The following is a 26,938-nucleotide window of genomic DNA, read 5'->3' as shown; positions in this document are numbered from 1 at the left end:
ATAAGCGCGATCACTCTTTTCAAACTTACTAAAAGCTCATTAGATTACCGATCACTTGCATCGTGAAGTGCGAAAAAGAAAAAAAGAAAAAAAAACTCTGAAATATGGTAGCAAAAAATATTACGGTGTAAACGGCGCAGTTACTGCGTTTGTGGTCTTCGAGTTATTTTTCTGTGTTTTAGAGCTCGTGTGGAAATCGTTCGAGTGCATAGTCAATTAATAGTTTCAATAAAATTTAAAGCAAGTTGACTACCGCCCTTTGAAGGAAAACATGTTTCACTTGAGACCGAATAATTTGATGCGGCTGTCCTCATCGCTAGCTAATGTTCTGCGTGCTAGAAAGACGGTGGTTCCATCAGCTAATTACAATATTCGGCTTTTTTCCTTGTATCCGGTCGATGATGCCTTATTCGGCCTTACCGAGGATCAGCAGCAGGTGATTTTAACTTTTTTTATTACAGTCTAAGCACTTTCTTCATGGAAAGAGTGGGAACTTCTCTTGAATGAAAATCTAGCCATGTTCGGATAGCACTGCGTGCAAGTGCAGGCTGCACTTGATTGATATGTCAATGTAGGTACCTAGGTACCTTAGTAGATACCTTTCCTTCAGGATTTTAGCAGTATAAGTACCTAACGTTCTATTAGGAATAAGATCAATTAATAATTCATCATAGTTTTAAATTTGGTTAAGCTTTTTGTGTGTAGGTAGGTACCACAGATTTGAGTTACCTACCAAAGTTACCACACCTCTACTTTTTTACAGATGCGAGAGACTGTGAGGGGCTTTGTTCAAAAGGAGTTGGCTCCATTTGCTGATGAGATCGACAAGAAGGATGACTGGGATAAGAGGAAGGTGAGTTCTTTTAATAAGACAATAAGCAAGCTGGTTGTGGTAAAGTTCATATGACAGTCTTTCACTTACAATTTTTTATACTTCTTAGAAAGCTGAAACTCTGCTTGAGGCTCATGATGAATAAAATTGATGTAAGAATAACCAGTACACAGGCCAGTACACAGGACAGACACAGGCACACGAGGTCAGCACGATCAGGTTAGAGCCTACAAAACCCCACTCGTTCTGCCATTCGTTGACGATAAATTGTGCCACATAGTGCAAGGCATCGTGAGGCGCAGTGAAATTGCCTTTCAGGTGGCCTGGATAGGCGGCGAGACTGTCGGCCAGAAGCTGATTAAATCAGCCTTCAGTCCTCCTGCCTGCCCAGGTGGAGGCAGGCGCTGCAACACATGCTGTGCAGGGCTTGCAGGGAAGTGCCACTTCAAAAACACCATCTACAGGATTGATTGTTCTTTGTGCCCCGAGGGCCAGTCCTTTTACATCGGTGAAAGCAGACGCTCGATAAGGAAACGATTCAATGAACACCTTGGAGACGCACGCAACAAACGCATAGACACACCGTTTGGCTCTCATCAAAACCAACACCTACACACCCCTCTGACATGCAACAACCTTAAACTGAGCATTCTGGCTCGCGCCAAGGATGGTCCCGACAGAAAAATAAAAGAGTCCATGTACATCAGAGACCAGAGACCTACACTTAACACCCAGACTACCTCGTGGCCGCTGACACGGCTGCAGCCTTAGACATACATATATATGTATACTGTACGTGACACTTGTACATAGATGATATATGACTCATAGATATATGTAAATATATGTAAGCATTGTACATTGCACATCTGTATATATCTGTATAATACTTCCTCTGTATATATGTGTAGTATATTATAAATATGTATATATTGTATAATCATAAAGAGAACATCATTCAAAATGTAAATGCGTCACAAACTTTTCTGGGTACATATAGTGTGAAGTGTACATAATAACAATCACATGTGAATAATTGAATAATTGATGATATTATGTGTAATGTATGCACATGTAGTCGATTATGTCTATATGTAAAGCTATTGTTTATTGTACCTATATACGTGTATATTGTAAATACGTACACTATATACATGCATTCATATTGTACCTATTCGAACTTCGCCAAAAATGTCGGTCCCTTGCGAAGTGTAGCATGAGTTTGCTATTTATTCTGCAGTGTTCTTTGTTGTTCCATGTTTAAAACGTATATGTTTTTCTGTTATTATCGCTGACGAAGCTCCAGGAGCGAAATATTCGATAATCTTAAATATAACTTTTTGGCTCCTATTTCAGATTTATATTATGAGGTTACTGGTTATTCTTACATCAATTTTATACAATTTTTTATTTGGCATTATCCTTGCAAGTTGCAATAGGTATACTAGGGATAAAATAAATGGATTTGTTAGAGGCAGGGCTGCGGAGTCGGAGTCGGAGTCGGTCGGAGTCGACAGTTGTGACCGGAGTCGGAGTCGGAGTCGATATTGGAAACCCCAGCCGGAGTCGGAGTCGGAGTCACCGAAAATCTGTCGACTCCGCAGCCCTGCCAGGTGTGCGGAGTCGGAGTCGGGAGTTGGTGTCGATCGGAGTCGACATTTCTGCCCGGAGTCGGAGTCGGAGTCGGTTTTTGAAAGCCGGAGTCGGAGTCGGAGTCGGAGTCGCCGTAAATCCATCGACTCCGCAGCCCTGGTTAGAGGTACAGGGTAATTAGGCATGTGCAAAAAAATAAATTGTGGGAAGAATGATCAATGAAGAAGAAGCGGATAAATGCAGCCTGCTGCCTGGAAGAGTCCTGACTCCTGAGTCACCTGTAATCTAGGAAATGTATGTGATATGCCATAAGCAAATAGGTAGAAGGACATATTCTTACTTAAGCTACTTAAGCTATATTACGGTACTATATATCACAAATAAACTTTGAAATGATGATGATTGATGACAGAATGGTACTGGATGACAATAACCGGAAACGAACTAAACCGATGTCTACAATGATCAGTTGTTTCGTCATCAGCGACGAACAGAAAGTAGTAATCGATTATCACTTTTTTAACATCACGGATGTCAAGAATGGCTGCGAATGAACGAATATAGGCACTGTTAAGGCCTGGCTACACTATGCGTTTTCTTCGTGCGTTTTTTTGCGTGTTTGCGTGTTTTGCGTGATATCGTTCTAGAAAAAAAACGATATTACGTTTTTGTGATGTTTTTCACCTTAAATTTTAGTTACATAAGAGTTATATTAGCTTTTGTATATAACCAAAGTAAAAATTATATTCTTTATAACTTTTTTCCTAGAACGATATTACGCCAAACACGCAAACCTGCAAAAACGCACGCAGAAAACGCATAGTGTAGCCAGGCCTTTACGCAATAACTAGTAACTGGAAACTGGATCGAACGGGAAACATTTCCACAAGCTGCAACCCGCAAACTATTATGCAGGCACTCGATGAATGACCACCAGCCTTGTTGTAGTCGATGTTGAGCACAAATTCCAAAATAAATTGACAAATTCCAAAATAAATTGAGTTAGAACTTAGAAGATCGCATAGGTGGGCACGATCCGTTCCTCCGTTCCTCCGTTCCGGAACGCCGTTACAATTTTTAGGAACGGAGGAACGGACTCGTTATATTTTAAAAAGGGTAACGGATCAAGTAACTTCCGTTACATTGGTTGTTCGTTCCTCCGTTACACTTTACTGTTTAGTCCGTTCCTTCGTTCCTCCGTTACTTTTCGTTTTCCGAGTGGGTTGATCTTTCAGCTAACCCACAGACATTGATGCAGCAGCGGAATAGTGGATTATTGAGTAGCCCTGACTTGAAGACGGAAGATGGCCTCAGTGTACTGGCCTGCCGCAATGAGCCGGCGTTGCAGTATGTGTTCGCAGAGTTCAACACGGGCGTCCCTTCAAGCGTCCCTTGAGAGCGCATGCATGTTCTCAATGGAAAGAGATGTGCTACGTGCAAAAAGGGCTACCCTATCAGAAAGTGGCAGCGGAACATCTTCAATTAAGGGAGGGGGGCACTGCCGACTTTTGGTCCCATTCTTTCCATGCAACGCACATAGGGCCAATGTTAGCATGCCAAAAGCAAACCGGGGCACGGTGCGCCGGTGCCCCCCCCCCCCGTTCCGACGCCTATGCTCTCAGATGTCAACCTGGAGCGTCTAGTGTTCGTGAAGGGCAACCGGCATCTGACCAGGAACCCAGTGATGCACATCAGTACTACCAGACGTTCCAAGGTTTAGTGTCCAATCAGTGCCCGCTGTCTTGGTAGATTTGGTGGGCAGTTCGCTTTCTCGGTAGGTTTAGTTTTTGTCAGAATGGTCTAAAAAAATGTGTGAAATACCCAACATTTTAATGTTTTTTATTTTGCTGTAACGGAGTAACGGACTAAAGAAGAACTTCCGTTACATTATATGCAGAGGAACGGAGGAACGAGTAACGGAAGTCACATTTTGAAGGAACGGAGGAACGAGTAACGAAGTTACAATTTTGGGGAACGATGCCCACCTATGGAAGATCGAATAACAGGCGTAATTACGCAATGTCCCGAAATAAAACGCAGGCTCATACGCGGTAAGGTGCTGCCATCTACGTATTCGGGAAGCTAGGCTACCAAAGTGTAGATGTCGCCACCGGTCGCAACTCGAGTCGTCTAGCATTGATCCCCAAACCCTCTACACATTCCACTCGATTTCTGTCGTAATATCGCCACTGTTGCTCCTTCCTCTCCTCTCCTCAGAAGTTCTGGTGCGTTCCGTTTGCCGAAATCTCGCGCATCTCCGTCCTCCACTAGCTGCAGTAGTTTTGGCACCTACCACGAGTTCTAACACCTAGTGTGTACCTGAGCGACTTTTCCTGTTCACACTTCCCTTGAGTATTGTTGCCGTTGGCAATATGCTACTCGCCCTGTCTCGCTCTTCCTCTCTAGACGCTGGAGTTCTGGTGTCAGCTGCTAGGTGCCTTAGGTCTTCTGAGATCTCACCCACCCACTCCCCTACCATATTATAAATTATAGCACCATTCTCCACAGCACTATTCTCAGCTACCCTGATGGAACACTGATAAAACGTGTGCTGAAACACTGTGTGATGGAACACTGATGGAACACTGTCTGATTGAACAGTGAACACTGTCTGATTGAACACTGTCTGATATAACACTGTCTCATAGAACACTGTCTGCTGAAACACTGTCTCATGTAACACTGTCTGATTGACCCCCCCCCCCCCCCCCCCCCGCTCACAGGATTTCTGGCGTCAGCTGGGCTCCATGGGCCTGCTGGGGATCACCGCGGACCCGGAGTTCTCCCAGAACACTGTCTGACAGAACACTCCCCCCCCCCCCACAGGAGTTTTGGCGTCAGCTGGGCTCCATGGGTCTGCTGGGGATCACCGCGGACCCCGAGTTCGGCGGCTCAGGTCTGGGGCTCATGGAGCACTGTCTGGTGGTGGAGGAAATGTCCCGAGCGGCAGGAGGAGTGGCGCTCAGCTATGGAGCTCATAGTAATCTCTGTGTGAATCAGATTAACCGACATGGTACAAAGGAACAGAAGGAGCGGTTCTTGCCCAAGGTGAGTGGCCGATGGACTTTGTGAGGGCGATTAGTGTTGTTTTTGCGTCATTGAAAGTCAAATATTTACGTCTGACACTCTTGTCTTCAACTGTTGCTCGTGAAGTTCATGTTCTTTGGATACCTACCTATGGGCCATACATCTTACCATATTCATCGCTTTTATGGTAACGGTTCCGTGCGTTTTGCAAGCATGGGTCTTTTCATGTTTTTTTTCTGGTTTTAATGCAATTATCCAATAAGTTTAAACTTTTCTAGGGCTTATTGCGAGCTTCTTTTTTCAAGGCCTTCATTCATCGTCGCCTATTGCTTTCATATTCCTACCACTGAACTCTAATATATACTGAGCGTTTCTATAAACTTTCCTACTGAGCATCATATAAACTGCAGCCGGTGTTCTTTCCTCCATCTCCTATCTCTAACCCTCCCCCTCCCCTTTTCAGCTCTGCTCCGGCGAGTTTTACGGCGCGCTGGCCATGTCCGAAGCGGGCAGCGGCTCTGATGTCGTCTCAATGAAAACCCGAGCTACTCGCACCGAGGGCGGTTACATCCTCAACGGCACCAAGTTCTGGATTACAAATGGCCCCGTGGCGGATGTTCTAGTGGTGTACGCCAAGAGTGATTTGGAGTGTAAGCCACAGCACGGAATTACGGCGTTTTTGGTTGAGAAGGGAATGAAGGGGTTCTCGACGTCGCCCAAGTTGGATAAGCTGGGCATGAGAGGATCGCCGACCTGTGAACTGGTGTTTGAAGACTGCTTCGTGCCGGGTGAGTGGTGATTTATAATATCTCATATTTATGACGTTTTAAAAGATAATGTAGTTCATTCAGTATCATTTCAGATATCGTAGCAGTAGGCTCGCACGTATTGATTATCGCACGCCTAGTCGCGCGGACGGGCCAGTGTCACAACGCGCTCACTACATAGCGAAACATATGAGCCAAAAGTACGGCTTTGGTGCTCGATGCAATACGACATTTTCCCCTCACAGTGATAACGCTAATCCGCCGCAATATGACACGTTTGAGATGCCGGTACGTGCTTACTCGTATATTTGTTTCAGACTCAAACATTCTCGGCCCAGTTTGGAAGGTGTGTGTGTGTGTGTGTGTATGTGCTTATGACACCATGTATAATGGATATGTCGTTAGCTGAAGAGACTGTACTGACTACTGACCGTAGGCAATATTCCCAGCTTACGCGATGTGTCTATTCCACAGACTCTAGCATTCTGGGGCCGGTTGGAAAGGGAGTGTATGTGGTGATGACTGACCCAGATGATATGTTATTAGCCTGGAGAGACTTTCCTGCCTACAATATTCCGGCTTACACGATCCGGCTTGTATTCCCGGCAATATTCCGGCTTGCTTCTGTTTCACAGACGCTGACATACTAGGCCCGGTTGGAAAGGGCGTGAATGTGCTTATGACAGCCTGCATAATGGATATTGGGTATGTCGTTAGCTGTAGAGGCTTAAGTGCCTACAATACTTTCAGCTTACACGGTGCTTCTATTTCACAGACTCTAACATCCTCGGCCCAGTTGGTAAGGGAGTCTACGTCCTGATGACTGGCCTGGACTTGGAGAGACTGGTGCTGGCTGCTGGACCGGTCGGGTGAGTTGAGAACCACTGAGTGAGGGAGATTTGAGAGACACTGAATGGAGCGGGGTTGAAAACCACTGAATGAGGAGGGTTATGACTATGAGACACTGAATGGGATAGAATTGAAGGACCCAGAACGGGAAGAGTTGAGAAATCCTGATGCTGGGCATTTGGGAGCCATGAACTACACACTAGAAGGAATTTTAAAAATGATAGAAAATTGTATTAGCCTTTAGCTGCTCCGTTTCAATGCAAAGTACGGTTTTGATTCCTTTCTTTTGCCCTAATCCTGACGTCATATTCGTCATATTCTCTTATTTGCGACATCAACTGCTAGTTGTCAGCTATCTGTAAAATGCAGGTGGCTGCTTACGTCATATTGGCATCATTCTGACTCCAGCCTCATGTTTTGCAGTATAATGCAGGCGGCGTGTGACGTCACATTCGACTACTGTCACCAGAGACAGCAGTTTAACCAGCCCATCGGTCACTTCCAGCTGATGCAGGTATGTTTTTTGAAACTGAAAAAATTGAAAAGTGTTTTATTCGTGATTGATCAAGCGTTTCGTGGTGGTAGTTTGTATGTATTGTCATTCACCTTCGCGCCAAAGAGACGAATTCAAAGAGATTTTTGTAATCGAATATTCAAATAGTGGAAGGTCACCGACTGCGTTTATGACGTGGTAACGGTGTTGGTCCATAGAATGGTACCCTGAGGTAAAATTATCAGCCAGTATAATTTAGAAATTGGAGTCGTCATTCAACCGATGACTTCGATCCCAGCACCAGTAGCGGCGGAACACCTTCAATTAGGGGGGGGGGAGGCACTGCCGACTTTTGGTCCCATTCTTTCCATGCAACGCCCATAGGGCTAATGTTAACCTTCGCCCCAGTGGGGGGGGGGGGGAGGGGCATAAGTTACCACCCTGTCGCGTTTTTTTGCGTGTAAATAAAAAACCGCGGCGCGTAGCGCTGCGCCGCTTGGGGTAGATTTTTGTACATCAATTTTGGACAATGTGTGAAATTTTTGACCCCAGGTCATGTCAGGTCAGGTCACCCACCAGGTCAAGTTAACTGACCAAGCCTAAAAAAGTTTGCAATATATCCAGCCTGCAGTGTTTGTCAGTGAGGTTTCAAGCTTGGTGGATTGCATCATGTTATGGGCGCCTACAATTTGTTTATCTCGGATTTTTTATATCCGTGACCTAAGGTCAGGTCAGTGACGTGATCTTTCCATTATCAATGGAGAAAAATATCAATGGAGAAAAAAACCTTTCCAAGTCAATGGAGAAAAATGAAAATGCCTCTAGATCCGTGTGTACGCATAGGAACAGTCCAAATATTTCAGAATCACAATGATTTGGACCACCCGTGACGACCAAGGTGTCTTTTTTGCTGATAGCCTCTAGAAAGGTCATCCGAGGTCATTTGAGGCTACAAACAGATTTTTGCCAATAACTTTCGATTGGAAAGAGATAGAACGCTGGGGATGGTCTCATTGTGTTTGTCTTGCCGAGACGCATCGACTGATATGCAACATGACCTTTATCCGGTCAGGTCATGACCTTGACCTGAGGTCAAATTTTCAAGTTGACCTTTCAAGGTCAAATTATAATTCATTCGATGCGTCTCGGCGAGAGGAACACGATTCTGTCAATAGAAATGTCGTGGCTTTTTTTAGTCAAAAGTTATTGTCGAAAAACACTTTTCGTAAAAACAGCTATTTTGGAGTTTTTGCCCTCTGGAGGCTAAACCGTTGACCTGAGGTCAATTTTGATAAGGACCTTATCGAAAGAAGAGTTCAAGAGCTATCGATTGCTTTTCCACGCATTTTTCTAGCTATCATAGTTCCTGAGATAAATGCATGTTTTCTGAAAAATATAATGACGTTTGGCAAATTTTGCCCTTTGATGACCTCCAGTGCATAGGTGTAGCAACGTATCTCTTTGGTGAAGGATACCTTTCACCAAAGTTTTAGATTGGTGAAGGATCCTTCACCAATCTTGAGCAATGCAGGTGAGGGTCTTCACCAATGCTAGAACGACTGGGTTCAACAAAAAGGCTATTGCTAAAACGGCAACAGGTACCCAATTACCCCATCTTATCAGTTATGAAGTGTTATGCCCACCTTCTTCACAATTCACGCCATTTAATAAACCAGTATAACGCCTTTTGGGGCGACTAACGGAGCGAGCGAGAGGGTGAGCTTTGCACGTGCGAAATTTCGACGGGGTACCTCCAGCTGACTTGTGCACGGCACCCTACTAACCGGTCTCTAGCGATGTGCCAAATTTGAGCACAATCGGCCCAGTCGTTCAGCGTTCTCGAGATCTGGAAGCGGCACCCTGCACGTGCGCACGTGCAAAATGGGTCCCAACTGACTTTTGCACGGCACCCTACTAACCGGTCCCTAACTGTTTACCAAATTTGAGCGCCATCGGTCCAGCCATTGTCGAGATCTGGAATCGACCCCTGCACGTGCGCACGTGCAGCAGCACCCCAACTCTGGCACATGGATATGCATTGCCTAGTGGGTGCCTACCTACATGCCAACTTTCAGCGCAATCGGCCAAGTAGTTACCGAGATATTGCAACAATTACAAAAGTGACACCTCTTCGTTTTGCACGTGGCACGTGCATAAGGGGTCACCCACATGCATCGGGAATAGTCCAATACTTGGTAGAAGGAATGAAGCTACCGTACAAAAATTACCGCGTGTAAATCGGTCAAGTGGTTGCTGAGATATAAGCGTCGCAGAACCGTGACCGCGGCCGGCCGGCCGACCGGTCGGCCGGCCGCTCATACTCAGAAATTTCCGTCAAAGGGACCCTCCCACCTTCAAAAAAGTTAATGAATTGGCATGAAAGTGATGTCGCTCGGTTCAGAAAGAGCAAAAACGAATACCTACCAAATTTCATCGAAAAATATTCACCGGTTTTCAAGATATTAGACTTTTACTTTTGTTTACTTTTTGGGATCTCCGCTGTTCCTAGCGACTTTATTTGAAAGTGCGGCATTTGTTGCGCGCAAAGCAGCATATACCACCGCGTGCTACAAAACGTTTTAGTCAAACATTTAACGGACGTTCGAAAGCCTGATGACGTCATCAGATTCCCGTAATGGTTAACCCGCGACCGCCTGGGGGGGGTCGGATCCGACCCCCCCCTCCGTTTTTCTTGAATAACTCATGAACCGCTTGCGCTATCAACTTGAAACTTCGCATACCTTCTCCCCCATCAATTTGACGTCTCCTGTGCAATTTTCAAGAAAAAATTTTCAAATTTTTTTGAAATATATCGATTTTAGTGATGTAACTACATGGCGTTTTCAGTCAAAAAATGGTAAATGTTTAAAAAATCGCCAAAAATCGAGGTTTTAAGCAAATTGCAAATTAAGAACATGAAAAGACGCAGCTCAACGAGTTCTTTAAAATGGCTATCTCGGATTTTCCATAAAATGCGTTTTTTACCCCTAAAAATTCAAAAAACTATATTTTTTGGAAAACAGCTAATAAAATCCAAAATTTTGCGAATTTCCAAAAAACCGGAATATATGTTATAGAGCTCTATTAGAACATTAGATGTCCCAAATTTCAACTTTCTATCTTGATTTTTGACCCCCAAATTGTAAAAAATAGCTCCAACATGCATAGGGCATGGTGACGTCATAAGCATTTTCGCGAATTAGAGGCACTTCTGAACATTGCATGTGAAAACAAATGGCACCACTAGATTCCTGGGACAAAGCTCGTCTAGAAAAGTGCGTTTTTATGTCAAAAATAAAAAGTTGAAAAATTGACTTTTTTCTTAGCCCTCGTTTAGTTATGTATGGTATAAACGATTTTTTATGCTTTCAATGCACACTTATCACCAGCACAGTGACTTGGGGTCACATATAACCATTACCATCGGATTTGGCGTGAAAAATAAGCCATAAAACATGTGTCGCACGCCCATGTAGCAGAAAGTGAAAACCGTGACCTTTCGTGACCTGACCTGACCTTGACCCGTACTTAGTATGACCCCTATACGCTCATGGTACCTTCACTAGGTCTTTGAGGTCATTTGTGGTGAGTTTCGAGCAGCAGCTATCGATTCCGCTGTCCGTAAGCCTAATCATGCAAAACCCCTGAATTTGACCTTTGACCTGACCTTGACCCGAAAGTTGACCTCAATCTTAAAATCTTAAGAGTGCTTTGGGAAGGCCTCGAAGAGACCTTTCGAACGCCGCCTCGCGGGGCTCGATACGACCATTGGTTCTCGAGATAACAGGGGGGGTCGGATCCGACCCCCCCCCCCCCCAGGCTGATGTGGGTACGGAAATAGCCCAGGCGGTGCCGGGTTAAGAGATAGGGACCACGCTGGTCCCACCCTGCAAGTAAAGGGAAGAAATTTCTTGAACACCTTAAAGCTGCGGGGGTTGCGACCAGGATAAATGGTGGTTTCTGAGCCTGGCCGCAAACTTGGCTATCTCAACTCAAAACTAATGTTAAGGTGGGAGGGTCCCTTTAATCTCAGTAAATGCCGTGAATATCAAAATATATTGGCTTGTGCTTGTTTTTACTCGTGGGAAAGTTGTAAGACTTTGGTCACGAAAAAAGAGCAGTGGAGCATACCTTTAGGTTCCAAAGGTATGCTTGGATAGTGGATACCTTTGGTAGGTATCCAAAGGTATGCTTGGATAGTGGATACCTTTGGTAGGTATCCAAAGGTATGCTTGGATACCTAAAAATTCAATTTTAGGCATGTACTGAAAAGTTGGCGTTAATTAGATGATAATGGCGTGAGACATTTGCGAGAAAAAAAAAACAGGAGTTGACGAAATTCCGCCCCCCCCCCACCCTCCCCCCTCCACTGCGGTAAGGTCCTGCACCTTCTCCGAAGGTTCAGGTGACTTCTCCGAGGGTTCAGGTGACATCCTTCACCAATATTTTTGGCGCTCCTACACCCATGCTCCAGTGACCCCAATATTGCTCTAAGATGAAAAATGACTGAAATACTTTCAAACGTACGCATTGAGAGCTATCGATTGCTTTTTACCGCGTCTTTCTAACCCTCTTAGTTTTTGAGTTAGAGGTGGGTGGTAACATATGCCCCCCCCCCCCCACTAGGGCGAAGTTGGCTGAGACCGCCACTGGGGCGCGGGTTAAAATATCAAAATCAAAGGGGGCACGGTGCCCCGGTGCCCTCCCCGTTCCGCCGCCTATGCCCAGCACATTTCCTCCCGACACCCTGCTTTTTCGTGGCCTCGTGCTGAACACATGGCCCACGGCGCTACCGTAGAAAGGTGGCGCTGCGACTGTATAGGTGGCGCTGCGAGCTTAAAGATGGCGCCACTATTCCACCAACGCCGGTCTCTCCCACAGGGTAAGCTGGCAGACATGTACTGCGACACCAGCGCTTGCCGTTCCTATCTCTACAGCGTCGCCCGCGCCTGTGATAACGGTCATGTCTCAGGCAAGGACTGCGCAGGGGTTATCCTCTACTGCGCCGAGAAAGCCACACAGGTGGCGCTCCAAGCGGTCCAGGCGCTCGGAGGTAATGGGTACATCAACGATTATCCCACAGGTAGGCTTCTGAGGGATGCGAAGCTGTATGAAATCGGTGCGGGTACGAGTGAAGTAAGGAGGCTGGTGATTGGCAGGGCGCTCAACGCGGAGTATAAGTAGGGAGATGGGGTTATAGGTGGCGCTGGTGGTATATAGGTAGCGTGGCGGGCGTATAGTTGGCGCTACCCAAATGCCACAGGCTGCGCTATCTGGAGGATTCAGGTTACGTTGCGTATTCTAGAAAGTGATGGTGAAAACGGTGAATTTAACTGCTCTCCGGCACATTCAAACGGCTCCCCAATCGACGAATGATATTTGACGCGACACTGAAGTCATTGTGACCGGTTGTATAGTCTCCAAGTTAGCTGAGTTGCTAGGATTTACAAGATAGCTAGTGTGATAGGTAAGGGAGTCCGAGTGATACGGATGATGGATGTTGCTATCCTCCAAGGATAATGGTTGTGCGTTTTGCCGGGTAGGCACAGTGCAATATGAGTCAGCTGTATTTTTTGACGTATAAGACAGTGAAGGTGGTGGAAGGACTTCGTATTGTGTTGTTAGATCTGTACAAAATAGGTGTCATGTTCCGCCGTCTCTAGCTTTTAGAGTGTCGATGATCAATCGTCAAATACTCCCGAAAATAAACTAACTTTAGATACAGTTGAATAACTTTAATTCCTGACGTTCTGCGTGATTTTATCGCCTCTCCTGAGTTTCATCGCCTCTCCGTCACGATTAGGGCGTCGAGACCTCCAATTTTAAAGTAACACCAGCTCATGTCTTTGTTCTCCGTAGTGGAATCACTTAAACAAACCGAGTATGGATCACAATGTATTTATACTGGCAATGATGAGGGGCCAATGACGTTCAACCACGTACACTGGCACCAAGGAAACAACACTAACAACACACACTGAGCTGCGGGAGGAGCTCAAACAGCCTCAACGCGGTAACCATGGCGACGGGTGACGTCACGGGGCGTGACGTCAGACTCGCTGAGCTCAGCTGATGCGGGATGAAGTGCCTGACACGGCGAATGGCACGGAGTTTACTGAAACGGACAACAGATGGCAGTGAGGTGGCGTTCATGAAAAGTGTTTATTTTACACAATTTAGGGAGCAAGTGCCTTGTTGTGACGCAAATTGCAAAGTATAGCCATCAATTGCATCCGCCTACAACCGATAAACATAAACAACACATTCATCTCCTGCAAAGAACGCTTCAAACGTTTTAGGAACTACGACAAATCACGAAAGCTAAACCGTACCATCTAAGACTATAAACGACACTGTCCACACTACAACGAAAGTAAATCTGGTAGCAGGAGCTGAACCAGCTTATGCCATTAGTGACGTAATACTGGTCACCAGTGACGTCGCTGAACTGACCTGATGACCTCAGTATCTAGAAGTTGCCGGCGACCCCGATGTCTCCAATGGCCGGAGTTCCATCAGAGGTAGGTTGGGGAACGTTGCTCCGGACGAAGATGGGATCAATGGCACTGTCCTCTTCCGGCTGCGAGAGAGGGAGAGGGGAGGAGAGACGATATAGGTCAGTTTTCAGTTGATCTGATTTAGATACACACGATAAAAAACAGCACTTGGTGCTCTACGTTGTGTTGTGTTCGTATTTCGAAAATATTGCATAAAATGCCGTTGCCGAATAAATGATCAACGAGTGATTTGCAATGGATCTTGACCGACTCATAGCCGGTCTACGTGAGCATTAACATGAGCAATAACTGGCTGTTATATAATTCTAGCGACTTATTGGTAGATGTCAATTGAGAAAATCATGATGGATTTGGTATTACGCATATGGGTTAACCCGACTTGTCTCTCGGTCAAAGTGAAGTGTTGCATCAGGTCTCATTTGTGGTCTTCAGGTATGCTGTGTAACCATACTGGTTTGACAAAGCTGGGCGTATCATGAACAGAGGTGGCAGATGCCCGTAACCGACCGTTCAGCAATGCCTATTGGCTATTGCCTACCAGCAACTGAAGTGTACTCTCATCTGAGCAGGGGCAGTGGCGTCAGCAAGCGTCCGTAACCTACCAATTACCTATACCTACCAGCCATACCTACCAACCATTGTCATAGTGATGACGAAATAGCCTTTGCTCATATTGTACTTAATAAAAAATGACGGAAAAAATATATACTTATACAAGAGACTGATATTTGGCCCTTGTGGCTTCTTCTACTTTTTCATATATCCACCAACAACTGTGGTGCTGTCTCACCTGTTCGGGGGTTGTCGCGTCCTCTGGGGGTCCATACTCTGACTGTACCGGTAGAACCAGTCCTCCGTTAATTTCCGGAACCACCAGCTGTAAACACAGGCAGTGACGTCATTGGAAGGCACGTAGCCAGGATTTTGCTCAGGGAGGGGCCACAGGTCGTTTCCTAGTGTCGTACCACCTACAAACAAGGAAAACTCCTCGGTTTTGGCCCACTTTTTGTGGGGTGTGGTGCAGTTGTTTTTTATAATTTATTATATTTTCGCCTTCAGGGGGGGGGGGGCCTCCCCTTGACTACGTCCCTGGTCATTATGGTTAATGACGTCAGTGGTGTGTGAAAATCAGTGGTACAACATTGCAACGAGAGGTTACGTTCGAAACGCTACTGGAAAATATGGATGTCACTCGCTGCTTTGGCTGTTTGGAGAATATCTAAGTATTGTCAAGTTGTGACCGGCTTAGTTTTAACCAAACAACGCTGCCCGTCACAGAAGATAAGGCTGGATTTGATTGACAATGGAGACAATAACATTATATTTCATAGAGCAAACTTGAGAAAATAAGTGCTGTATAAGTGGCTTGAGACTTGAGAAAATAAGTGAAAATAAGTGCTGAGAAAATAAGAGAAAATAAGCGATAGGAAAATTGAGAAAATAAGTCCCCTGACCAGATTCGAACCCACGTTCCCCGCTCACTAACCCGTCCACCCACCTGCGGCACGGTGTAGTCCTGGTCTGGCTGCGCCGTCTCCACCACCTCACCGCCGTCGACCCCGACGATACCGCCGTCGACCTCGACGATGCCCCCGTCGATAATCGTCTCGCTACTTCCGCCATCGATGATCGTCTGGCCACCATCAATAACCTCCGTCGATACTCCGATCACGGTCTCGCCTCCCTCAGTCACCTGGCCCTGTGATTGGTCGACCGGAGCCGGCGCGATGTATGATTGGTCGACCGGTGCTGGGGCGACGTATGATTGGTCCACAGCTCCGCCCACCTCGGTGACCGGGCCCAGTGATTGGCTGACCAGTGTAGGCTGTGGAGAGGGAGAAATGTGATTGTTGGGTGGCTTTGTAGTGCCTTCAGTTCTTGCATAGAAAAAAAAAAACAGACTGAACTAAACCGGTTCTAGTCCCCAATTGTCAAATTCTTGACTAAGCCCTGTACCTACGACTGAAATAGCCCAAAAGCCTGCCAAATTCATTCAGCAGCTTATGCTAAAATATTGCTAGCTCCTTTTTCAGATAAGATCAAGAATGCAAAGCACAATGCACTGCAAAGCTCATCTCCTCCGTTTGTTTGAACACAGCGCCAGACTCACGACAGCAGCGCCTCTGGTGGCCGCTGCGCTAACTAGTAACTCACCACGCGGCCTTCAGAGGTGCTGTAGCCCTGGCTGAGGTCGGGAGCGGGAAGCTCGTGGATGGCCACAGGTGTAGGTGTCCCATAGGTGACGTCTGGGACGGGGGCTGGGGCAGAGTAGCCTCCGGTCGGTGCTGGGAAAGAGGGGGAGAGCGTCAGACATCGACAATGGCTGTCTTTATACGCTAGAATCTTTGGTGTCAGCAAGAATGCTTAGGTTGACAAGCTTAAAAAAACCGTTTATAGGTATATTGTTTAGTGCCACATTCAATGCTACGCCTGTAAATTGTAATGATTGTTTTCTCAATGTTTGCCACGGTTGTGGTCTGTTACGATGTTTATCCATATGTATGTTTGCATTTATTCTTCATTGTTAATCGTAGATATTTATATCAGTGTTTATATCACTTATATAAGTTATAACGCCTCATCCCTTGAAACTACGCCCCGAACTCACCGTGCGTCTGGGGTGCGCCGTAGTTTCCAGACGGCACCTGCGGGGCGCCATAGCTTCCCGAAGGCTTCTGTGGGACTCCGTAGCTTCCCGAGGGCTTCTGTGGTGCACCATAGCTTGGCTTGGGAGCGCCATAGCTTCCAGAGGGCTTCTGAGGGACGCCATAGCTGGGCCTGGGCTTCACCGGAGTAACATGTCCATGCCCATGCCCGTGTCCATTCCCATGTCCATGTCCGCCCTTCGGTGGGCCGTAAGAAGCCTTAGGAGGGCCGTAAGAGGGCTTAGGCGGACCATAAGAGGCCTTAGGAGGACCATAAGAAGGCCTAGGCCTCACGGGCCTGCGGTGGCCATGACCGTGGGACTTGGGAGGACCATAAGTAGCCTTAGGAGGACCATAGCTTGGTCTGGGCGCCACGTGACCATGCCCTCCCTTCGGTGGTCCATAACTCGTCTGGGGCGGCCTGTAGCTGGCTTTCGGAGGACCATAGCTTGCTTTAGGAGGACCATAGCTTGCCTTGGGTGGTCCATAGCTTGCCTTGGGTGGTCCGTAACTTGCCTTGGGGGGCCCGTAGATAGGCCTCGGCGCTCCGTAACTGGGTAGGGGCTGCGCATACCCGCCGTGTCCACCCCCATATCCACCATGTCCACCTCCGTATCCACTGTCGTGTCCACCTCCGGTCAGGAGGCGGAACAGGTGGAGTGTGGCCTGTGAGCTGGCGGCCAGCCCGAGCACGAGAAGAGTCTGTGGAGGGAGGGGAGGTTAGAGGGAGGGTAGATCGAGCACGACGAGAGTCTGTGGAGAGGGGAGAGAGAGAGAGAGAGAGAGAGAGAGAGAGAGAGAGAGAGAGAGGAGAGAGAGAAGAATAGGGTAGTCAGAGGGGAAAGAGGAGGGTAGACCGAGCACGAAGAGTCTGTGGAGAGAGGGGAGGGTGGTTAGAGGGGAGAGAGGGATGGTAGGCTGAGCACGAGGAGAGTCTGTGGAGAGGGGAGAGAGAGAGAGAGAGAGAGAGAGAGATAGAGAGAGAGAGAGAGAGAGAGAGAGAGAGAGAGAGAGAGAGAGAGAGAGAGAGAGAGAGAGAATAGGTAGTCAGAGGGGAAAGAGGGAGGGTAGACCGAGCACGAGGAGAGTCTGGAGAGGGGGAGGGTGGTTAGAGGGAAGAGGGATGGTAGGCTGAGCACGAGGAGAGTCTGTGAGAGAGGGAGAGAGAGAGAGAGAGAGAGAGAGAGAGAGAGAGAGAGAGAGAGAGAGAGAGGAGAGAGAGAGAGAGAGAGAAGAGAGAGAGAGAGAGATAGAGAGAGAGAGAGAGAGAGAGAAGAGAGAGAGAGAAGAGAGAGAGAGAGAGAGAGAGAGAGAGAGAGAGAGAGAATAGGGTAGTCAGAGGGGAAAGAGGGTAGACCGAGCACGAGGAGAGTCTGTGGAGAGCGGGGGAGGGTGGTTAGAGGGGAAAGAGGGAGGGTAGACCGAGTACTGAATGTATGCTTTTACGTGCGTATGTGCAGCGTATGTGTGCGTTTGATACTGTGAGCTAAGTTGGTGATTGCTTGTCCTACACCATCATTGTCGCCGTTTTATTGATTGACGTGAAAGAGTGAAAAGCCTCGTCGTGGATCTTTTTCTAATAAACTGAGTACCAGGAGATTCTGTGGAGAGAGGGGGTGGTGGTTAGAGGGGAGGCGGGAGGGTAGAACGAGCACGATAAGAGTCTGTGGAGAGAGAGAATAGGGTAGTTAGAGGGAGAGAGGGAGGTAGGTGGAGTAGTGAGTACCAGGAGAGTCTGTGGAGAGGGGAGAGTGGTTAGAAGGGAGAGAGGGAGGTAGGCCGAGCACGAAGAGAGTCTGTGGAAGAGAGAGAAGAGGGGAGGGTGGAAGAGGGAGAGAGGGATGGTAGAACGAGTACCAGAGAGAGGGGGTTAGAGGAGAGAGGGAGGGTAGAACGAGCACGAGGAGAGTCTGTGAAAGAGAGTACATAAACGTGGTTAGAGGAGACGGCTGGTTAGAGGGGATAGAGAGGGAGATGGGTGGACGCTAGACCCAGCATGGATAGATTCTTTGGAAAATGATTGGTTAGAGGGGAGAGAGATAGATAGACAGACAGAGAGAGAGAGAGAGAGAGAGAGAGAGAGAGGGAGAGGGAGAGGGAGAGGGATAGAGAGAGAGAGGGGAGAGAGGAGAGAGAGAGAGAGAGAGAGAGAGAGAGAGAGAGAGAGAGAGAGGACATGACAGAGATGACGATGGCGTCAAAACAAGAAGTTAAGCTTAATGGAATGAGAGGCAGAGATGTCTAATAAGCCGTTTAGGCGAATTTTTGTGTTGTAATTTGTGTTTTAGTTATAACGGACACAGCGAGTGAGATGCTCTGTAGGATGTATCATATCGTATCAAACCATTTATATCATAAAAGTAGATATTTGTTGTCTTAAAAAAAAAACGGTCAGTACCCGAGGCGATTGTTCCTTCCTGTGTCTTAGCTGTATGACTACCTTTCATGAGCCCATTCAAATTTATGCACCAACGCATAAGCCACTCCGGAGTTGCGGCAGAGAATATCTGCATGCATTTATTGAACCCGCTTGCAACAAACTTTCACCCATGCAACGCGCATTGTCCTCAGCATAGGCACTTCCTTCAAGCTTTGTCAATCTGTCGAGGACCACTCAGCTATAAATGTAAATCCACGCCGCAACGTACTTTGCATTACTACTGCCGAAATTTACATCTCAGTTACGAAACTGGTCAGTGAAGCTATTCTGCACGTGCGAAATGCAATGAAGCACTCGTCAAGCCGGTCACGTGATGTCGCGAAGTCGCGTCGGCGCGTCGCCATGGGATTGGCATCGATTGGATGAGGGAATAGGGTCGTTTTGAGAAATGCCTATTAGAAGTATACAGTGGGCCCAGCTTATGTCAGCTTTGTGGCTACGGGTTAGTGGTATCAGCAATGTCAGAGATGCTTAGAAGTTAGATAAAGGGATTTGTCATTTAGGTTATTCTGGTTGAATGCCGGTCGATATTTTCGAAAGTTTAATTGCTGGGACTTATTGGTAGGGCTACCGCAAGTCTAACGGTTATTTACTTATAATTATTTTTCCTTAAGAGATCATATGGCTCATCCTCGCTCACAGATAAATTTGCTCGAAAACAGTGTTGCGAATCTGGTTGGTAAAAAGTGTAGTCTGACAAACCTAAGAAAGAACTGAGTTAAAGCGTCTGAATCACTTTGCACGTGTGTTGATCACTTGAAATGTATGGTTCGGAGAACTTTTTGTTAGAAAAGCCGTGAGAAAAATGTTCTAGGATATATTGTAGCCTGTAGGTAATAACAAATTGGCACGTGCATCAACAGCGGATACCTTGTAAATCAGTTCTTTCTTAGGTTAGTTAGATTATACGATAAATCCCGACGACCGTTTGTCAAGAGATTGGGTATATGACATATGGGGCATTCCACGTCAAATCAACACCGAAATCCGTCATCCCCTTCGATTTTTCTGAAAATTTGTAGGCAGACTGGGCATGGTTCAAAACTGAGTTACGTGTAATATTTTCAAAATTTGATAACGTATCGCCGAGATATAGGTCATCGAATATAGCCAAAAATGCCACACATCATTTTTTTTTTAAATGCTTATAACTCTGGTTCCTTTTCTGGTATCAAAATGATATTAACAGGGTCTTGTAGGCAATTGATAAGGCTTTGATTTTTAATTATAAAATTAAATTGAAGTGACCTTGAAATGCATTTGACCTTGAATTAAAACAGAAAAATTTAAATAGCAAAAACACGCCACCTTCGATTTGAGTAATTTTTACATATTATGTCCGTCACAATGTTCCTAACCATCTGTGAAAAAAATTGGAGTGGGCCATTCATAACTTTAGCGGCAAACGCCGTTTTCATGCATCAACATCACGCAACCGCGCGTGACCTTGAAAGACAGAGTCAAGACATGCTTGCTTGTGTACACTTTCTGAAATGAATGATTGCTGATTAGTGATATCCCAAACTCTGCGAGAATGGTAATGCATAGTCATCGTAGTCAAGCATTCACGTTCCATTGTAAAAGTGTCTCAGGCAAACGGTATTTTGCGGTGAATTTTGAGCCGTGTGGAAATGCATCATGAAATAAATTCAACGAAAACATTATCACGCAACGATATCTTCACGTCTTTTGATCTTCACTATACGAAAGAGCATACATTTTTGAGTATGTATGGGGAATTTCTAGTTAATTCGATAATAAATGGCAGTTAGAATCCTGCTAAGAGTAACATGTCGCCGGCTGAGGCGGGATCGGCCGACGCGGGAAACGCAGCAGTCACAATTTTGTGTTTACACGTTCATATTTCAATTGTTTACCAACCTATTTTCAGAATTCTTTCACCATAAGATTGCCTGTACATTTCTTAGTCTTCTCACAAAATTTGACGCGAATCGAACGTAATCAGCGGTAAGGAGCGCGATGTAAAGACGGAACCGTTCCGTTCCGTCCCGGCACAGTCTACAATTCAGGCGGCGCGTAGCGGTCGGCGCCGGCTGCCGAGTCGCCGCGTCGCCGCGGCGACAGGATGTTCACTTTACACCGCTATTACTAGAACAGTTGTGAACCGATTTTCTTATTGCTTGCACGATGAGATGTGCAATTCAATTCTGGACAGGTAGCCATAGGTAATTTCGCATCAATATTATGAGATATTGGCGAAAAACAGGAGGGTGGGGCGAAATTCACTCTTCCCCCTCCACTGCGCGTGCTAACATACGTTTGCATATGTGCCATTTTCTTCAAAACTTATGAATGGCCCACTCTAATTTTTTCACAGGTTGTTAAGAATATGGTAGGCAATAAAATATATGAAAATGAGCCAAATCGAAGGTGGCGTGTTTTTTGCTATTTCAATTTTTGTGCTTAAGAACAGAGTTAAGCAAATTTCAAGGTCATATATTTAAGTCGATGCAATTCTAAACAAATGCTTAAGGAATTACCTAAACAGTAAGGTTTATTTCATTGAAATCAAACAAGTACAACCAAAGTTATGGTCGTTCAAAAATATAAAGATGCAACATTTTGTAAAAATTTGATGCCCTTTATTTAGAAGACCTGTGGTCAGAATGTGCAAAAAACATCAATGTAATGTCCGGGGCGACACAGGAACTCGCTCACAAATTTATAATGAAATCGCTGATGGTAAGGTGCAAAACAGCCGATTTTTGTTCGATTTGACGTGGAATGCCCATATATGAAAAGTGGTGTCTGCAGAGCAGTAATCTACCGGTGGTTTCATACTTTCAGCATTGAATGTGATCCTATAAATGGCGTTTCTAAATACTATAACTAGACTTACGAATCAATTAACTATTTCTAAGGTGTCCTTATGAGTTTTTGATTTTGCTGATGCAATAATAGCCATTTTCCCGACGGGTCCCCAAGCGAATGCAGCAAACCTGAGCAAAGCTAACCAAATTTCTTTTACCACACATATATTATAGCATGCAACTTTTTCAATGTTTTGATTGAAAATGATGTCTGATTATTTGAAAAATAAAGTATATACGCAACTAATTGAACCAAGACAGCAACAAGCATCAACTATGAACCTAATTTGATCAATCGCACTAGATATGACCAAACGTATGAGATAGCCGTCGTGAAAGCGGCTAATACCCGCATGTTTTCAATTTTTTCACTTCAAAATTGATTAAATTGTCACATAGTAATGGTCCTTTACTTATCTTAACAGTACTAACCGTCTTCAACTAGCATATGAACTTTCACGTTTAACACATTACGCCTAAACCCGTCTCTAGACATTCTCATAGCTTACACTAAACAGCCATTCAGTCACATTTGAACCCGCACTTTGCAGTACCGACTCTTTCGTAAGAGTGCTTCATTTGCATGTCCCCAATCATTCTTGCATGGGATATTTACACTCGTGTCGCTAAGCACAAGAGGTGTCGAAACACCTTACCAAAGGTGTTGAAAATGTGTGGTCTGTTGTATTGTATTTACCTACATCACTGTCTTTATGTATCAAATGTCGTTGTTGAGTGCCGTGCCAAATGACGCAAACGACATTTAGGTCAATGTATATGTATATTACAAACGGCCCTGACTCAATTTTAAACCGTCCTGGTTAGTCTGATACAATGAATAAAGACATAAAAATCGATCAATTATAAAAAGACTGAATTACCTTACCTACAGGTTCAATTAATGAACCTTTCAAGAACTGAGGTGAGGAGATGAAGACATCACTATAGTACCCCTTTTTGTCGAACCTCTCTCCGCAAAAGCGATACCACTCCAAGAGAAGTTAACCATTGGGATTAGAGAGTTACCATCCCAGTGAAGCCGCGCATCGGAATCCGCTGCTAGCCGCGCCTTTACCGATGTGTTTGCCGCCGTTTTTCGGCGGTCCGCAGAGCAAAAATAGCACGTGGTTACGAGGCCACTAGACGTTTTTCTAGGACAGTGCGAGTGTTGGTGTTGAAAGAACGTGAGTCGCGTGGGGTTGCACAACCACGTGACTCCTTTTTACGAGGGAACGCGTGTCATTTGATGCTTTTATCGTTGGTAGCAAATGACCTTCCGGATGCTTTTTTAATTCAGTGTCATTCCGAAACAGGATAACTTTACTATAGTCTGGCAAACCTAAGAAAGAATGGATTTAAAGTGCTGCGGCCGTTGATGCATGTACATTTATATGTGAGAGCATATGTTCTGTAACAACTTTTCACACAAATTTCTCCGAACCATACATTTTAAGTAATCAAAACGCGTGCAAAGTGATTCAGGCGCTTTATCTCCCTTCTTTCTTAGGTTTGCCAGACTGTAACACCCCGGAGTACGCTTAATGTTTTTTTTTTCTATCATTTCCATTCCCCGTGCTCTATTGTAGTCTGACAAAAGTAAGAAAAAACGGAGTTGAAGCGAATGAATCACTTTGCACGTGTTTCGGTCACTGGAAAGTTATGATTCGGAAACAATTTTTGTGAGAAGCCGTGAAAGAAATGTTCTCGGACATATCTCAGGCAATAAAAGGGCGCGTGCATTAACGGCGGTGACGGTTTGAATCTGTTCTTTCGTGGGTTTGAAAAAACTATAGTAGCCAATTATCTGCGTGCCTCTCGAAGTTCGATGAGTAAAGCGACTCCAAGTACAAGGCGATGGCGGAAAATAGTTGCCTAGTTATTTGACTAAGACCAAAAAGTTTCAATATTTGACTTATTGCTCGCTTAAAAAAAAAGACTATGTGTGTTCCATATATAGGCGGATGGGCATGACGGTGTTAGCAATGATACGTATAATATACAAATTTACCACTCAGTAGGTACTAATGTAAAGTCCATCGAAAATATAGGTATACAGTGAGAGAAAACACATCACTGCATTGGGGTTTTTGTCGTTAATTTGAACGACATCAAATCACTGAGCATTCGCCTAGACAAATAATGAATTAACTATGATGTCACCTCGCAATTAATGCTTATCGGTTATCCTTCATATTGGCGACTCTTAAATAATCAAATTCGCATGGTTTCTGTATGTTGCATGACCCTTGGCGGATATCCTGAAGCGCTCATGATAGATAGGAAACATACATCTATTTGAATTGAAGGCAAAGGCTTTTTGGGATGATCATATCAAAGAAGAAATGTTCCGATTTATAGGCATGTGAAGTGGTGTTATGCACGCTTACTTCATGCACAGTTCTAAGCATTTCTTGGCTTTTCTTTGTCTTTCCTATTCAGTTGCAATTGAGATGCTGGTTGTTAAATTATTATTGGAAAATCGGAAACAGTTGTAATTTACACCGGCTTATCATGAAAATGTGGTCATAATGCTAAACAATCCCGCAACACTGTTAACCCCAAGGCTCTTTAAATTAAAAATCAAATGCTCTTGCCACTAATTATATCACAAATAAGCACAAATGAAGTAGCCCTTAACGATGATAATCACTCACCGTAAACAGTTTCATGGTGTCCTCCTGAGAACCCGCAGGACCCTCAGCTCTCCCGGGTCCTCAGTCCTCAGTCCTCTCGGTGTCCTCCCGCTGTCCTCCTGCTGTCCTCCTGCTGTCCTCCTCACCGGCCGGCACGCACCAAACTCGCCGGCACCCGCGTGGTGCGACCCCCTTATACACACTTTCACTCCCGGGCCGACCGCGAAGGAATCTGCTGCCCCTGGCTCTATGCAAGGACAAGATCCGCCCCGGCCGCCCGTACATACGGCTGCCGCCCGCTACGGCTGTCGCGTCGGTTGGTCGTTCGCCGGCTATCCGCTCCTCTGCTGCCGAGCGGTGGTTGAGCTGTAAGCGACATCGTTTATCGTGTATGGTTTATAAGATCTGTTTTTGAACGTTAAACGTAAGTAGTATTCGTTTCGCTAGGTTCAAAAATGTGTGTTGATCTGTCTTTACATGGTTAAGAGTGGCGCATCTATGCTCTACCTAAAAATTTACGTATGCAATACACTGTTGCAACTTGCAAGGAAAAAAAATTAACATCATTCAAATTTTATCAATAAATGAAAGACTGCATTTTATTTCTATTTTGCAAGTGCATGGGTATTCAATTAGTAAGTACAGCTTAAACGTTAATCTGCCGATACTTCCTTCAAATATTCACGATTATAACTATGAACTTAATGTTGAAGGCTTTTAGATAAAAAGCATTGAGGTGTGCCAGACGTAACGCCGATTTTTCCTTCAACACATTCACAACCACCTCCACTGCGTTCCCTTTCATTCCATGAGTATTTCGGCGCTGCAGAGGCTTTCTAAGCCCGCTATAATCCGTCAGCTGTTATGCTAAGCCACGGCTCTCGACACCCAGTGAGTACCTAGGTGCTAGTAGTTCTCCACGGCTTCCAGTTGAGGGGAGTTTAAGTTGTGCACTTTGCACTGAAGGATGACGATTTGACAATTCCCAACACGAAAGGAGATTTTTATGTTGTGCTATTTTTGATTCGTAATTTAATCAATCGAGCGTACAATAATTTTTTATTCTGAGTGGCGAGTTGTTAGATCATGAAGTTTTCCGAATTGGGAAGGAAGTTTTAACGATTCATCGAACATGTTTTTATGTTTCTTTTCGTGTCCCATATTCCGATGTTATGACTTCGAACATGAGCTCTACGTCTAAGTTGTTACTTGGTGAAAGGGTGCTCAAATGATGAATGAGGTTGTAGGTGACTCGGTAATATTTTTCAATAGATCAGGAAAGCTGTCCTTGATGTTTACATATATCAAAAGACGTCACAAGAGCTGTTACAAAGTTGCATATTTCCCCATTGTGATACATTTGTTGTAGTCTTATACCACGCCTGGTTTCCACATTCCGAGAAAATTCAAAGATAACTTTCCGTCAAGCCACCTTTTTACCTCTCCCCTTTCGTAGCTAATCACTACCCCACTACTCCCTCGTAAAAGCACTGCGGGTCCCGAATGACTCGTGCTTTTGTCCCATTCATTGTTCGAAAACCAGGGCGGCGCCTGCGGCATTTCACGTGCAGCTGAGTCGATAATTTATTCATGCCCTCAGGGCAGGGAAGTGCGCGCAAATGAGATTGGTGGTGGGGGAGCTGGAATGTGCGTGGCCGAGACTTGGCCGAGACACCTTAGGCTACGCCGGTGCGGCTAAGGTGTTCACTGTTTAATGTGGCAAGATCTGGAAGTAAACAGAAGCAGGGAATGAGAAATGTGTTTGCCGTTAGCGCCCGCTCCTGTTGGCGTTTTTGTTGTGACGTTTCGGTAATGAACTTGCATACATGCTTGTATGTATTTGCTATCATGAGCGATCCACACATGGCCTGGCGATTGCTGCTCACAAGCACCCACCCCAACTGAACCACCCATTATTACATATGTAGACCGCTGACGTCAGCCCACGGAGTACAAACCTCAAATGCCAAAGCCTTCACTATTGCGTCCAGAGAAGAGATACTGCAACGCCCGAACAAGACTCCACCATGTCGCGCGGCCGAGCGCCGGGGACTGCAGGAGTGACTAACAAGATATCCTCTCCAGTCTCCACCATTCGCGTGAATGTAATTCATACAGAGACTGCAGGAATGGACAAGAACATATCACTGGAAACTGCATTCAGAGGTGTGAGCGTAATACTAGCGAATTCGCAGAGAAATGAGGCTGATAATGTTATTCAGTGTTTTATTCCAATATTATCCGATTGCTGCATATATGTATATGTACTACACTGCCTTACACCATGTATATAATATCGAAACTAATTGC

The 26,938-nt window shown here is 45.4% G+C and overlaps 2 protein-coding genes across 3 annotated transcripts; one reads left to right on the top strand and one right to left on the bottom strand.

Annotated features, from left to right (window-relative positions):
• Positions 1–154: 154 nt before the first annotated feature.
• Positions 155–13,285, top strand: LOC122374621 (isovaleryl-CoA dehydrogenase, mitochondrial-like). Its single transcript, XM_043353464.1, has 7 exons — positions 155–436; positions 764–853; positions 5,252–5,473; positions 5,916–6,240; positions 6,995–7,088; positions 7,492–7,582; positions 12,443–13,285. Exons 1-7 carry the CDS (start codon positions 272–274, stop codon positions 12,743–12,745), a joined length of 1,290 nt encoding a protein of 429 aa, XP_043209399.1. The 5' UTR covers positions 155–271; the 3' UTR covers positions 12,746–13,285.
• A 158-nt stretch (positions 13,286–13,443) lies between these two features.
• On the bottom strand, positions 13,444–24,977 carry LOC122374620 (pro-resilin-like). Of its 2 annotated transcripts, XM_043353463.1 has the most exons (8): positions 24,650–24,807; positions 16,688–17,426; positions 16,234–16,364; positions 15,854–15,904; positions 15,578–15,823; positions 14,870–14,956; positions 14,015–14,141; positions 13,444–13,676 (listed from the first exon to the last, which is right to left on the bottom strand). In XM_043353463.1, the coding sequence occupies exons 1-7, from the start codon at positions 24,662–24,664 to the stop codon at positions 14,031–14,033; spliced, it is 1,380 nt and encodes a 459-aa protein (XP_043209398.1). In that variant the 5' UTR covers positions 24,665–24,807; the 3' UTR covers positions 13,444–13,676; positions 14,015–14,030. The 2 variants fall into 2 exon arrangements, with proteins under 2 accessions (XP_043209398.1, XP_043209396.1); XM_043353461.1 differs by having other exon boundaries at positions 15,578–15,904; positions 24,650–24,977.
• Between the last annotated feature and the right edge of the window lie 1,961 nt (positions 24,978–26,938).

Source organism: Amphibalanus amphitrite, unplaced genomic scaffold, assembly GCF_019059575.1.
Source record: "Amphibalanus amphitrite isolate SeventyFive unplaced genomic scaffold, NRLGWU_Aamphi_draft 001683F_arrow, whole genome shotgun sequence".
In the NCBI taxonomy this organism is placed as follows: Eukaryota; Metazoa; Arthropoda; class Thecostraca; order Balanomorpha; family Balanidae; genus Amphibalanus; species Amphibalanus amphitrite.
Note: the sequence above shows the minus strand (reverse complement) of the source record. Positions and strands in the feature narration are given on the sequence as shown.

Excerpts from the sequence above, each read along its gene's own strand:
- LOC122374621 (XM_043353464.1), top strand. The coding sequence starts at position 272 with ATGTTTCACTTGAGACCGAATAATTTGATGCGGCTGTCCTCATCGCTA. Across the intron at positions 437-763 it reads TTACCGAGGATCAGCAGCAG|ATGCGAGAGACTGTGAGGGG; the intron begins GTGATTTTAACT and ends ACTTTTTTACAG. Across the intron at positions 7,089-7,491 it reads CTGGCTGCTGGACCGGTCGG|TATAATGCAGGCGGCGTGTG; the intron begins GTGAGTTGAGAA and ends CATGTTTTGCAG.
- LOC122374620 (XM_043353461.1), bottom strand. Across the intron at positions 15,905-16,233 it reads GCACCTCTGAAGGCCGCGTG|CCTACACTGGTCAGCCAATC; the intron begins GTGAGTTACTAG and ends CCCTCTCCACAG. Across the intron at positions 14,142-14,869 it reads ACGCGACAACCCCCGAACAG|CCGGAAGAGGACAGTGCCAT; the intron begins GTGAGACAGCAC and ends CCTCTCTCGCAG.